Source organism: Pholcus phalangioides, unplaced genomic scaffold (assembly GCF_987345545.1).
Source record: "Pholcus phalangioides strain wild (caught in Gottingen) unplaced genomic scaffold, Ppha-v1.0 ptg000039l_1, whole genome shotgun sequence".
NCBI classification, from domain to species: Eukaryota; Metazoa; Arthropoda; class Arachnida; order Araneae; family Pholcidae; genus Pholcus; species Pholcus phalangioides.
The window spans coordinates 7,234,584-7,249,748 of NW_028301625.1; the positions used below are offsets into that span (position 1 = coordinate 7,234,584).

A 15,165-nucleotide genomic window follows, 5' to 3' on the forward strand; every position below is an offset into this window, starting at 1 on the left:
TTTACATTTTTTTTAATTAATTAAAAAATTAAAATACATTAAAAACAATTGAAATGTAATTAATTTAATTTGAAAAAACATTAACTGAAAACAAAATAAATTTGATTTTTTTAAATTGGGAAATTTAAAGTTCTTTTTACTAATGCATAATTTTAAGTTTGCACCTTAAGCACGAACAAAAAGATGGTGCCCTTCACAATTTCACTCTCCCACGGACCAAAACCTGGCTACGCCATTGGTTTTAAACTTATTTTATACTGAAAATAAAATTGATAATAGAAAAAGTATAAATCATATAGTATTTGATTTTATTAAAAATATTGATTATGAAATGATTTTAACAAATACTTTGCAATCAGATATAAAAATAGTTTTGCATTATGTACAAAAAGAGAGAGAGAGAAAATTGTAAAAAGATAAAGGGATGTATATGGTTTTGATTGTGCATATAACTGTAGATAGGTACATGTATATTGTATATGCATGCTTTGTAATGTACTAACTGATATTCACAATAAGTAATTTAATTATATAATTGTGATTATGACTCTCAAAATGAGTAATCTAACATTTTAACATATATCATAATTGTAAATATATAAATAAAAAAATATATATAACATGTCTAATCACACATTATATTAAGCTGTTGTCTGAACCATGTGTGTTTATAACTCCCTTTAGACCTGCTGAAAGGACTTCCTAAGTCCTTTGGGGTCACAAGTGTGTGTATTTATGTGTTTTTATGTTTGTACTTATGTGTATGTATGTATTTGTATATATGTCTGTGTTTTTGTGATTTGTTTATAAAAAAAACAATGGTAAATACCGTGCCACTCCTGCAGCAGAAATGCGATTTTCTAAATATTTTTTACAGCAAATAAATGATTATCATTAGACATTCAAATGGCTGTGACAACACAAAATGACTAATAGCCAGCAATTCTCCCATTGGAAATTATTTTGTAATTAATGTATGGGGGGATTTTTAGCTACTGGTCCTACAGACCACTACAATTCTTTTCCCTGGGTGGTTTGATCATTTAATCAGTGATCACGAACCAGCAGACCACCAATGATTTAAAACGCTGCATAAATCACATATTAAAATAAAAAATACATAAATAATGACACTATAATACAAAGATGATTGAGCCAGCCAATCAGGGCATATGGGTATGTTTAGAGGCTCTTGTGAAAAGTGGTGAAAAAAGGTGAACAGGAAAGACAAGTCTACATGCTTTAAAATGGTCAACATTTTGACAAATCACCCTCGCAGATCTCATTACTGAACGTTAAAGATGAGTAATATAAAGAAAATTGCAATATTAAAAAAATATGATATTAATTAAATATATTTAACATTTTTTAAATATTGAATGTAAGAAAGAAAAGAATATACAGCTATAAGTAGAGGAAATTAAAAAGTACTGAGCAGAATAAATAGAACTGTGTTTTCTTCTATAGCTGATGTTTGCTTCATCATGAGATAAAAATTTCCATTCCATAGAGCTAGCTGTTGATCTCTATCAAGCAGAATCAATTTTTAAAAATTCAATTTAATCATAAATTATTCTTATTTTACCCATGATATTTCTTCCTTATTTTCACTACACATTTATATATTTGTCTTCTTAAACTAATTAATACTACTCACATCCATTGAACCTATGAAGCATTACCTCAAATGAAGTCCTTAAATTTAATTTTTTATAGTTTTGTTTTCTTTTCTTGAAGCTGAAACAAAAGTATCTTTAAAATATTAAAAATTGTGATATACTATAAGAATGCAAGTAATCTATCTTATTTGAAAAGGTTATGTTAAATATCATCTGTTGTGAAATCTGTAGTAATAAATTTCATTATGATCAAAAGTTATAGATAGGTTACCTGGCATTGAGGGCATTAACCAATTCTTTACATCTATTGGTGTAACTTCAATCATTTTCTCAGCATTCCAGTTTCCATCCTATAAATGAATAGTGAATAAGGTGTTTTGTTTTATGACAGGAAGAAGGAAAAGTTCAAACTGTATAAAAAGGGCGATTGTTGGTGGTTTGGAGAATTAGGTGAATTTAGTAGCATTAACATAATTTTTTCAGAAAAATCATGTTACCTTATTTCTTGGCCTATCCTTATGTTTTGGAAACATAATTTTGGAAGTTTGCTGTGTGTACACCATCGAGAAGAAATATAAGTAGAGGGCGAAAGCCCATTCACGCGCTCTTCCGAACAGGTGCACAGAGTATACCACGTGACTTATATCAGCAAAGCTGCCATGATTGGCGGTTATCTTACGCGCTTCGTAATTTGGCGAGTTCGTAATCGCACACTTTGATATTTTGTCCGTGGAGCTTTTTGTCGTGGTATGCCGAGTATCTTCAGAAAATGGATGAAAACTATGAAAGACGATTAATTCTAACGATTAATTCTACAATTAATGAAAAAATAATTTCGGAATTAACTGAAAAATATTTTGGATTTAATGAAAGAATTCTAGAACAAATTGATGAAAATTCAGAATGTCTGAAAGAAATAATTTTTCAGAAGTTAAAAATCTTATCCTAATTTACAATAATGTTTTTGTCTTGAAAATATTTTTTCCTTTTTTTTGTTACACGTGATATTTCCCCCAATCACAATGTTAAATTATTTTAAGTGGATACTGTTAATTAGTTTGTATTGGTTAAAAAGTTGAATGGGAAGTTGAATTAAAACCTTCACAGATTAAGTTAACTTTGAATACTTATGAAATATAAAACCTCAAGAGTGATATAATAAAGCAAACACAGTGAAAAACACTTTATTAGATATTACATGCATGTGGCACCAACTTTTATTTCACAAATAATCATCCGTTCAAAATTCAACTCAAAAATTTTCAAAAGTCAAACAAACATCAAATTGTTTATTCAATAGTTTTGATGATATATGATGAAAATAATTGATGTATAAACACAATGTAAATAAGATGCAAATAAACATGATGTATAAACACTATGCTGGGAATTCGATGCATAAACACAAGGGGAATAAATATGATGTATGAAACAATGCTGCTTGTAAGCCTTGCTTAAATAAAACTAATGCTAAGGCAAAGGCTCCAAACTCTTGTGGATATTTTTCCATTTTTGAGCTTTCGTAAGTTCTGCTGCTGGACCAGGCAATGAAAACTATAAGAAAGGTTAAACGACTATCAGAAAAAACAAGTACCTAATAAAGAAGCAGTTTATTTTCAACAAGAAGTAGATGTTTATTTTCAACATTTCAGGAATTGGTTCTGAAAATTTTTATATGGCACTGAACTATGTGTATATACAACTGTATATGTTGTATGCAATCAAATAGCATAATGCCACAAGTCAATTTTCCCAAAAAAATGGATTTGTTCGTATTCTGGATGTCGTTCATCAAAATTTTGGAAGGTGACAAAATTTTGTCTATCTTTCGGTTTATGAGGAACCAACGAAGGCAAATTGCAATAAGTCAAAAAGCCACAGTATCACATTTTTACAAAATATTGTTTACAAATTTGCCCTCATGAAATTTTGAAAAAAAGACATTTTGCTGTCTGAGCACAGAAATGAGAATATTGAAAAAAAATTTAATGTGGACATACATAAAATATAAATGATAAACAAAAAAATTAATTGCACATATACCTTCAATACTAGTATAAATTTCTATATTTATTTCAGCAATTTTTAATTGCCTCTCTTTTCATTCATTTTTGCAGTCTTGCACGAATAATTACCATGTTTTACAAAGTCTGAAAAAATAATATTCAGGAAAAAAATTTAACGTATGAACTGTTGAGATTTGGATTTCTTTCCATTTCACATTAGGCTAATAATTTTTTTTTTTTTCAAATCTAAAATTTTACTTCTTTGACATTTTCAAGAAAAGTCTACACACAATCAAGATGTGTTCTGGCATTTGTGCATTACTCACAACTGAGCTAAAAAACTACTGACATGGCCATACATGCCACAAAAGATTTGCAAACACTGTTGACCAAGTTGATTGTCATTGGTTAGTTTATTTATAAAACTAGAGAAGGAAAGTAGGAAATAAAAAAAAAATGTCTTCAATATATGCAGTACCTAAATTCTTCACTCTGATAATGAATTTAATTCATTTCAAACTAAAAACTTCAGCTTAAAGGAAGAAAAGTTCAACTCAAGCAGATATTTGAGTCATCAGAGTTCAACTTATAGAAAATTTACTGTAGGTCTATATAGAATAACCTCATGAAAAATGCAACAATACCTCTAACATATTAGAAGCAGCATCAGAGATTGAAGACTTTTTCCTCATGATTTCCAGCATTTCTTGAAGAGAACTGACTTTTATCTTGACTGTCTTTCTTCTTTTTTTTTCTGCCCAATATTGTAATTTAGCTATTATTAGCTTATCCTGCAGTTAGCTATTTTCAAAGCTTCAGTAGCTTATGGGCAGGGGACTTCATACCATCAGAAGCAAAATCTCCAAGGTAGTATTTCTTTGTTTTTGGCAACTACAAAATATGTTAACAGTAAAATTAGTGACAAGCATCAGTTTCACGTCAATCAACATGAAAACATAAAACAAAGTTTTATGGTTTTGTGTTAAGAGAAACATGTTCACGAGTTTTCACATCTGCATTTTGAGATATTTTTCTTACGACAGACTAGAATCAAATTCATGTACGAAAAAACAGTTTAAGCTGGATTACAACAGAAAATTAAATGAGTTTTGTTACCTGCATATTACTCGTACTAGGCACATTGAATTTCCATCACTTTTCCGCTTCTTTGGTGACTTTCCAACAAGCTTTTTTTAGCCATGAACTTCTCCCGATCAAAACTGTCTTCTGTAAAATGCTTGGAGCAAATTTTGGAGCAATCAGAGGCCTTCTCTCCAAAGATTGATTTCCCAAAGCTGCCTTTTTCCATGATCTTTAGGAAAACTGAAAAATAAAAAATATTTGTGTCAATTCAAGGCAAAAAAACGAGACTATTGGAATACAAATCCAAATAACATGTTAAAATTGTTATAATTATTAACAAATTATGTTTTATGAGCAATATTTTTTTTTTGTCCTCCAGCTACTACTTTGAAAATTGCTTTACTGTGGCCTCTGAATCTATATTTTTATAAACCCATTTTTGACTGATTTGGCTATGTTTAAAAATTTTTTCAAGTAGTTTTCATACAAATTTTTGCAAGAAGTTCATCATTTTAACTTCTTCCGGGGAAGGGGTGAAGAACATATACCCAATATATGTATATATTTAACCTTGTTTCTCCATTTCTCTATTGTACTTTTATTATTTATTTACTTTTTTAATTTTAATTTTAATTATTTTTTAGCTTTTTATTTATTTATTTTCACTTACTGTTACTTTTTAAATTTTTGTAAAAGCTGAGGGTGGGGGAAATCGCCCTCTCCAAGAAATTATCATTTTAGGAAATAGAAAAGTATGATGTTATACTATTTCAAAAAAAAAGGTACAAAGAAATTCACTTTGATTTTTCAAAAATCAAAATTCATATAATTTTTTCCATTTTTTGAAATTGCTCAGTTAAGTAACCAGTAATCATATGCAAAATTTGCGTGAAATTTGGTTAAAAATCGGAAGATCTGTCGAAAATGGGTTGAGAAAACGCATCTGAGCTGCAGTAGTTGGCGAAAAATTTGGTCGCCAAGAAGAACATCAACATACTTGTGGAACATAGTGACAAATAGATCAAAATTTAATTAAATTTTTATTCAAAAGTGCAGAAATATTTATAAACATTCAGTTGTTAAACTGAATTTCAATATTTATCTAAAAATTAGCAAGAATGTGACCTTATTTAACAAAAAAACTCAAGTTTTAATGAATGCACCTTCGCATAGCAAACTTTAATGACTAACATATATTTGAAAAAATTAAAATAAAGAACGATTTTACGTACCTGTGAAACGTTATTCGTCCCCCTTCCACACTCTTCTCATCACAAGCGGAAGCACAGCACATTAGCACCATTATTAACAAAAATAACGCAGGAGAGCAGACGACGCTTCCAACAGTCTATGATAAACACATAGAAAATGACCGCGAGAGGGGGAAAATCGTTTATAAGTCACGTGACCTTTACTGTCTGCACCTGAAAAATAGAGTTTCCCTCACTCTACTATATTTCTCCTCTAAGGTGTACACCAAAGCTGGGTAAAAGATAAGCATTGTCACTTCATTGGAAAAACCATTCACCAATAAGCATCACCACTGGAAGGGGGGTGAACTATGAAGTTGTCCGAGTGGTATTGTTTCCCCCAGTTTGCTTACTATTCTTTTCATCTTGCTACGGGGTTGCTCACTCTGTTTCATCTTATTTTTAATTTCATTGTGTTATGTTTCCCTCATTCCTCAGCAGGCCCTTTGTGAACTGAATTACCTATCTTTCTGCACATGATCTTTTTTTTGCATTATTTATGTTGGTTTGGTTTATTTTTCATTGTAAGTTGAAATGGCAAGGGGTGGAGCTTCTAAACTTGTTTCATACTAATTTCTCCAGAACATTAAAATTTATGAAGGCTGGATCAAAAATGAATTGTTTTTCTTTCAAAAACATTGGCATCATCAAGTAAACGTGTCAAGCAAGGAGTTAACTACATAATAGACCTGTTCTATGCATAGGCGCCAGAACCTAGGAGCTGAGGCAATTTGAGCCCCCCCCCCCCCTAATAAAATTTGTAAAGGAGCTGCCCCGCACCCCAATAATTTCTGAAAAAAAACTGTTCAATAAACCTTCCCTTTCCTGTGTACGCGTTGGAATCATGTATATATGGGACGACCAGCAACTTTCAGCATCCCCCAATGCTTTCTTCATGTCTGTATCTCCGGTTCTATGATAAAAGAAATCTCACCCAAAAGCATAAACTGTCAATAAAAGGATATGGGTGTGGCTATATGATAGTTCACCGTCTCTTGAGATGGCGCTACTGTCAATTCAGTGAGTTTTTTTTAACATTGAGTTTATACACTTTCTCTTAAACCACTTTGGTGTCAAGACGGTAGTGATGCTAATGCAGCAACCATTCTAGTAGGACTTTAAAAACCAAGAACAAAAAAGGCACAAGCCCAGAACGCAGCAAGAAAGAAAAGGTCTCTGCTGCCCGGATCAAGAAAAAGAAGGAAAAAGAGGCTTTTCTTATACTTAATGTGCGATTAAAATAGAAATCCTATGTGCGATTACAAAAATCAAAGTTCATGTTAAACAGAACATAGCCATTAAATCCTGATTGTGACTAAATTTTTCTTCTCAATCATTGACATAAACATGCTCTCACTCTTTGCTCACACATATGGTCTTATCTTTAGCTTTTCCATAGGTTTTAGAAGTCTCTAAAGTCAGTTTTTAAGTAGCATTGATGGCATGTATGCCAAAAATCAGTAGAAAAATTTTTGATTCTGTTCTGTTCTGTATTTTGGTGTACACAGATACCACTAATGCACACAGCTCCCACGTTAAATTATTTTTTCAAAAACATTATCTCCAAGAAACTGACTGTATTGGGAGCATTATTGTATAACATTCAAATATCAACTAATTAAATTCCATTTTAACTACTCAGAATTTTTACTGAACATTTAGCAAGCATTTTCTAACAAATATTCATTTGTAGAATGAAGTGACGACTTTGTTTTTGAGTACAATTTTCTTATGCAATGTGCTCGCAATTATAATTGTGAGCACATTGCATTCGTACATTGCAAAATTCGACAACCTGTTCTCTGATACCAGCAATGATTCTCATCAAAGATGAAATGCAGGCTAATTTGATTCATATATATATATATTTATTTATTTAATTTATATTTTATATTTATCTTTTACCAGCTAAATTAAGATTAGAATTGATTTTTATATATTTTTTTACTTTTATTTCCCCTTCTGATCCTTCAGTTCAGAGATGTGAATCAAAAAATCATGAAAAAAAAAATTCTCGTACGTTTTCTGGACTTGCCGATGTACATAGAAACAACATTAAAATTAAAAACAAAATAATTAAATTTTGTTCTTCCTTAAAAATGGGTGATTAAAAAAAAATTAAATTTATAACAAGTGCTGAAAAATGAATGAAATTTTTGTTTTGCAAATTAAGTTCAGAATTTCACTCTTTCAGGGAAAAAAATCAAGTGCTTTCATGAATTAAATAATTTTTTTTAAATTAATAAAACCAATGTTCCCAATTGGGAAAAAATTGTCCATTAAAGGTTAATAATTTCATTATTATATTACTCCATTATCATTTTAATCATGAAAGTTAATTTTTATTAATTTTTCATTAGAAAATATCAAAAACTTATAATACCATGCCACATAGGCAAAGATAGACTTCAAAGGTCGGGGTGGCACAATAATGATGCTGGGGGAAGGGGAGCAGAATGATGATGCCAATCTATACACAGCAAAACCTGTACAAAACTGAATGTCAATAAACTGGAATAATATTCAGTTTTAGACAGATTTTTGTTTTATAAAGGTGCAATTAAAAGCACTAATCATTGAACAGAAATCCTTTGCTTCATTTAAGACAGGTTTCACTGTATATGCATTTTCATTATATCAGTCAGCTCACAAGAAAAGGGTCCCAAGGTGACGTCTTCGAAAAGTTTTGAATAAATTACCAGCGATTCTAACCATTTTAAATTAATTACTCACTGAAGTGCATGGAATGGATCAATCCAAATCCTGCATTCCTGAGATTGAGAAATGTTAAATGCTAATGCTGAATATATAGTGATGAAAAACATGTTGAGAATATAAGTACAATTTCTAAAGATATGGATAATATGTTATGATGTTATGATAATTTTTTTTTCTATGAGTTACAGTTTATTTATGAGTTAGTTTTTCATTTGTTACATTTAGTGGGAGTTTTCTCATGATTGGTTGAAATTAAATGATAAACCTTAATTTTTGGCAGAGAAGTAGTGGGCATTAATGTGTTATTTTTTATGATGGAAAATTGATCAACTGGAATCATAATACACACACCAGCACAGTTCCATTACTAAAAATCTGTTAATCATGACAGTACCCAATTGCCTGGGAAAAATTTATTGCAAAAATTTTATATATTTGTTAATTTTTTTCTCTCTCTCTTTTGACTTAAAATAAAACATTCCGGACTCTGCCACAAAGCTGGGCTGGAAGAGATCTCAGCAATGGGTAAGTCCAGTGGCAAGGTTCTTATGTTGAATTCATTCAGTTTCATTACTAACAAGAAAAGGGTCCCAAGGTGATGTCTTCGAAAAGTTTTGAAAAATGACCACTGATTTTACTCATTTAAACATGCACAAAAAAATTTAATTTAAAAAACTGGCGGAATTATTATGGGACACTCATAAAAAATTGTAAATATTAATACTTTGAATGCCAGAGAGGCAAGATTGAATTTAAAAATCGCAACCTTAGAGTCTAGAGTGACGTCATTCAAATAACACGTGGTTGCACAGCACAGACAACACAAAGAAAAATTTTTTTCTCCTTGCTTAGTAGTCAAAAAAAAAAAAGAAAAGCTTGTGTCTCACTTAAAAAGTGTGTGCGCGCGAGTGAAAAGAAATTTTTTATATATATCACCAAGACGCATGTGAGGCAATAAATAGCCACCTGCAGTGCCATCTTAGGGCATGGCCCGGGGGTCTCAAGAGAAAAGGGGCCTCACAAAAATTAGACTTGGTTGAAATTTTCAAGAATTTACCAGGTAGGGCCTCAGAAATATCACTCAGCCTGGGGGCCCATGATGCTCTTACGACAGCCCTGGCCACCTGTTGTCATTTTTAATAATTTTTAGCAGCTTTAATAAATGGATTCTGCCACTAATTTTTCTGGTTTTAGTTGTTTCTGAGTAAGATGAATATACTTGCATTTTTTTATAATTTTTTGGGAACGACACTTTGGAACCCTTTCCTCCCAAAGCAGAATGTTTTGTATTTTTTTGTAATGAACCCTTGGCTGCCTCGAAATGTTCTGCAATAAAAAATTACCATAATAGAGTTTTAACATTTTTCTTTAAGCTTGTTCTCTGCAGTAGCAATGATTGTTTTGTGGCATAAGTAGCAGATTTTGGCATATTCTGCTTTGAGGCCCTTTCCTCGTCAGTCATTGATGCAGGGGGGGGGGGGCATCTCCCTTATGCCCTCTCTCTCATCTCTACCCATGCCATCTTTGAACATTTTCAGATTCATAAACATGATAGAAATCAAAATAGTACAAGAAAAAGAGGGTTTGAACAATATAAAAATTGGTATGTTCACGAGACTCTGGTTATAACTCCTATTCATGATGCAGTTTAAGAATCTGAAGAGTCCATAGTGAATGGGGGGGGGGAGCAGAAGTTTGTTTTTGGGGGGAAATTTAGTTCCTTGAAAGTAGAAGCGAGGGGTGTCAATTTATGCTTCTGTTTTGCATGCAGAATCAAATAAAACCAAAATCAGGGTGATAGGAAAAATCGTTGAAGACAAAAAAAGTTTCAAACTTGAAAATGCAAGAAACATACAGTACACATGGGCTACTTTGGCCTAAAATGATGAAAGAATAAAATGTTCTCTAATTACTGTATAAAATCACTTTTGGAACTAGTTTCTGTAGTTTCTGCTAGGTAGTGGCACCAGGGCCGTATTTATGTTTTGGCTGCCTGTGAGCTATACAAATTTTGCCGCCCCCACCCATTTCAATCTAACTTTATAACCCCCTTCCACTCCTCCCATGCCATTACTAATAAATCATAAATGAACAAAAGACAAAAAGTGGTACTGTATATAGTTGTGCCTAAATTTTACTTTTCTGTCCTCTCTGTATTCGTATCCTATTCCAACCCATAATGATTGCCATATAACGGTGGGGGGGGGGAGGCGCTCAACCTCCAGCACACAGGCGTCTACACATTGATGAAAAACACTGAAAGATTTAATTCGAATGTATGGTGCATACATTCGAATATGAAAGTATCTTATCGACAATCAATGGTGCAGAGATACTTTCTTGGTACTTGGTTATAGTCGAGCAACAAAATCAATAATGCACATTATTTAATATCTATACATATTACCTTTAACCACACATCCTAAAGTGTATTTTGAAATAATGAAATACTTTTTCAAAATTGTTTTGAGAACCGATTAAAATTCTAGATGGGGCCTGCCAGTGGTTTGTGCACTTGTGTGATTTGAATGCTTGCATTACTTGAATATACAGAGTGGATCATTCCATTTCAAATCACCCAGCAAAATGCCAAAATGACACCCATAGTCTCAGATTTCAATGATTTTTTTTTATTTGTTGCATTTACCATCCTTATTAACCGTGTGAAATATTATTTGCATATCTCTAAAACTTTTTGAGAAAAAAAATGTTGAAATTTATCAAAAAATGATGCAGATGACTTTTCCGAAGCTCAATTTTTAAGTGGCATTGTTTGAGAAAATAAATCGTAACTTTTTCAATTTTCAATATATTAAAGTGAAATTTTCACTAAAGTGTTCACAAAAACATACAGAATATGAATAAAAATAATTCATATGCTTACATTTGAAATTTACATGCAACAAAAATTATGTAAACTTTGTTTTTGTGGAATTTTTCTAACATATTTTTAGACCAGAGGCACAGCAGTTACCAAAACAACTTATTTTAAATTTCTCCTAAATATATGAAGTAAAATACTGGCAAAATATTTATTCTGTTTACATAATTTTTTTGCATGTAAATTTCAATTGTAAGCATATGAATTATTTTTAATATGCACGAGACCCACCTGCTTCCCCTAGTTGCGGCCCTGCCCTGCGCTACCACCAGCTTAGCCCCCCCCCCCCCGTAAATACACTACTGAGTGACACTAAGCAAGATAACTGAGTGTATTGGCTAGTTCACAAATTTCCTGCTAGGGAGCAGCAGAAGTGGGCATTTGTACTGTGATTGTGTGTGGTTTTTCCATCTCTCCAACTTTCAACTGTGCAGGTTGTAATTCAGCTTTTTCAGGATGGGTAAGTGCCTAAATAGAAACATAATTCAATGCTTACAATGGTGGTACAATTAAAATTTTGTTTAATCTTTAGTTTTTTTTCCGAAAACATTAATTGAAAACTTAAGCTTTGGAAAATTCTGAAAAATACAGGCCTAATTTGGCTCAACATTTTGATGGGCCAAAGTAGGTCATATTTTTGCAACCCTTGGTAATTTTTTTTATGAGTACACTTAAAAACATAATTGTGTATTTTATCAAGGTTGTAGTGAGAGGGGACGAAATATTGTAAAATGGCTAATAATATACAGTGTGATACAAACTTTTAGAGGAGGTAGAAAACACAAAAACAAAACAGAATTACTTAGGAAAGTAAGACCCGAAACCCCTACCTGATCAGCTGGACAATAAACTAACTAACTAACCGTGTGATGGCTTGGTCTATATCCTATGAGACTTCTAACCGAAAAGCCATCACTGGGAAAGCTGGAGGATAAATGAAAATGTAGAAATGACAAGCCATTGTGGGTGAAAAACTCTTTATTTAGCAATACTTTACACGCGATACTTACTTTACTTTACAATACTTTCTTCAAGAATGACTTTCGTGGGGAATCCTGAAAGCCATGGTCTATGAGAGGCCAGTTGATTTTGACACCGACCTCATCGCAGCTGCAGACATATGCGAAATGCCGGGTAATTTTGAAAGGGTTCGACAATCAATGCATTGCCGTTGTGAAGCATTCATAATTGTGGATGGTAAGAACTTTGAGCACTTGTTGTGAAACTCAACTTGCACTCATGCTGTCCTCATGTAAAGTATAGCTAAATAGTTTTTATACCCATTATTGGCTTGTCATTTCATTTATCCTCCAAATGATCAGATTCGGGTTTCTGGTCATACATTCCTATGTGATTCTGTTTTGTTTTTGAGTTTTCTGCCTCCCCTAAAACTTTGTACATTGAGTTTTGAATAACCCTGTATAGGGAATAAACGCTTAAGTCTATTGTTCTATCACTTTGGTTTCCCCCAGTTCTCCGCCATGATATTCACCCTTCTCAGTCGAGCCTCCACTGATAGGAACATCAGCATGCGAGATGCATGTGATATGGTCAATATGGCTATGATCATAGATTTTATGCATTGTTACATAAAATTAATGCATTACTGGCACAAGTAAACCTTTATCATGGTTCCCAAAGTTGCAGTTTGAATCATCAATTATAGCTGACTTGTATTTAGTTGGATTTTCACCACAGCCAGGGCTGTATTTATGTTTTTGCAGCCTGTGGGCTATACAAATTTTGCCACCCCCTCCCTTTTCAGTCTATCACTTTAATCCCACCCCCATGGCATTACTAATACATCATAAACAAACAAGACAAAAAAGTGGTACTGTATATAGTTGTTCCTAAATTTTACTTTTCTGTCCTGTATTCGTATCCTATTCCAATCCATAATGATTGCCATATAACAGGGGTGGAGGTGCTCAACCTACGACCCGCAGATGTCTACACATCGATGAAAAACACTGATAAATTTAATTGGAATGCATGGTGCATTCTTTCAAATACAAAAGTATGTCATCACCAATCAATGGTGCAGAGATACTTTCTATGTACTTGGTTATGGTCTAGTAACAAAATCAATAATGCAATACATAATATCTATACATATATTCAACCGCATGTCCTAAAGTGTATTTTGAAATGATGAAATACTTTTCAAAATTGTTTCGTGGACTGATTAAAATTCTAGAAGGTGCCCGTCAGTGGTTTGTGCACTCGTGTGATTTAAATGCTTTCATTACTCGAATATATAGAGTGGGTCATTCCATTTCAAATCACCCAGCAAAATGCCAAAATGACACCCATAGTCTCAGATTTCAATGATTTTTTTATAGAGTATCCTGCTATCACCTGACGGTTTTCAAAACGGGAATAGCGAGAAAACGTTGACAGATATTAAAGTCATTCTTGCGGAATGTAAATGTGCGAAGTCAGGAATTTCCGCTACATCATTCATGCTTCAAGGGATTGTATAGTTATTAAAATAAAATAAAAAATTACCTTTTCATATGGACAACCTGTGCCTAAAAACCAAATTAAAAAATTGCCCTGTCTTTACTGATGCCAACGAAGAAATTTCCACATTTCTAAGTGCAATATTCGTAGAGATAGTTGAATTCAAACATCGAAGAAAAGTAGGGAAAGAAGCGTTGTCCGTTAGTTTTTGCTGCTTTTTTTTTGCATTACTTAAATATGCAGAGTGTCCCACAATCGCCTGACGGTTTCCAACGATGGGAATAGCAAGAAAACTAAACGGTAACAGATATTTGAGCCATTCTTGCAGAATGTAAATGTGCGAAGTCAGGAATTTCATTAATGTTTCAAGGGATTGTATAGTTATTAAAACAAAATAAAAAAAAACTAGCTTTTTATATGGACAACCTGTGCCCAAAAACAGAATTAAAAAGTTATTGCCCTGTCTCTTCTTATGTCAACAAAGACATTTCCACGCTTCTAAGTGCAATATTCGCAGAGATATCTGAATTCACAAACCCGAGAAAAGTTGTGAAAGAAGCATTGTCTGTTAGTTTTTGTTAGCTTTTTTCCCAACTTTCCTCCGATTTTCGAATTCAAATACATGTATCTCAATAAAAACTTAAAGAAATTCTTATTAATTAAACTGCTTTTGTTCCTTTCATTTTTGTTCTTTTCCCTATGCCACTTTTATATTGAAAGCTACATAATAATACATACGAAGATTATGTAAAAAATTCTTTGAAAGTTAATTTAGTATTTAAAAGGTTAGAATAATACATATTTTATAGATTTTCTCCTGTTATACCGAAATCAATTTTTGTGCAAATTTTTTACATGATAGTCAAAAATGAGTGACGTTTAAAATCAGTGACCAAAAATGCATCAAGAAATGCATCATGTTTTCCAAAACTTGGTATGTTCATAAGTTTCCAGATAATTTTCCCAAATTTCAATTCCACAGGTCTGAATAATCAAATTTATTATATTAAACTGATTCTAAATATGAATTAACATGGGATTTACTGAGTGGCAATTAATTTTTTTTATTAGAATTAAAAACGAAATGAGCAATATGTGATATATATTTTATTGTGGTGTTTTGTTTCTATATTTCATTGCGTGTA

The 15,165-nt window shown here is 32.2% G+C and overlaps 1 protein-coding gene and 1 long non-coding RNA gene across 3 annotated transcripts in view; both read right to left on the reverse strand.

Moving 5' to 3' along the window:
• LOC149065517 (methanethiol oxidase) overlaps positions 1-15,165 on the reverse strand; it is a 133,691-nt gene that overhangs the window by 49,679 nt on the left and 68,847 nt on the right. For both annotated transcript variants that reach the window (XM_089253952.1, XM_089253953.1), the window contains exon 7: positions 1,891-1,969. In XM_089253952.1, the coding sequence (XP_089110078.1) occupies positions 1,891-1,969 (79 nt within the window). The remainder of the gene's footprint in view (positions 1-1,890; positions 1,970-15,165) is intronic.
• Positions 2,836-6,660, reverse strand: LOC149065519 (uncharacterized). Its single transcript, XR_016195635.1, has 4 exons — positions 5,941-6,660; positions 4,742-4,948; positions 4,270-4,516; positions 2,836-3,173 (listed from the first exon to the last, which is right to left on the reverse strand). It is a non-coding gene; the product is annotated as an uncharacterized LOC149065519 (long non-coding RNA).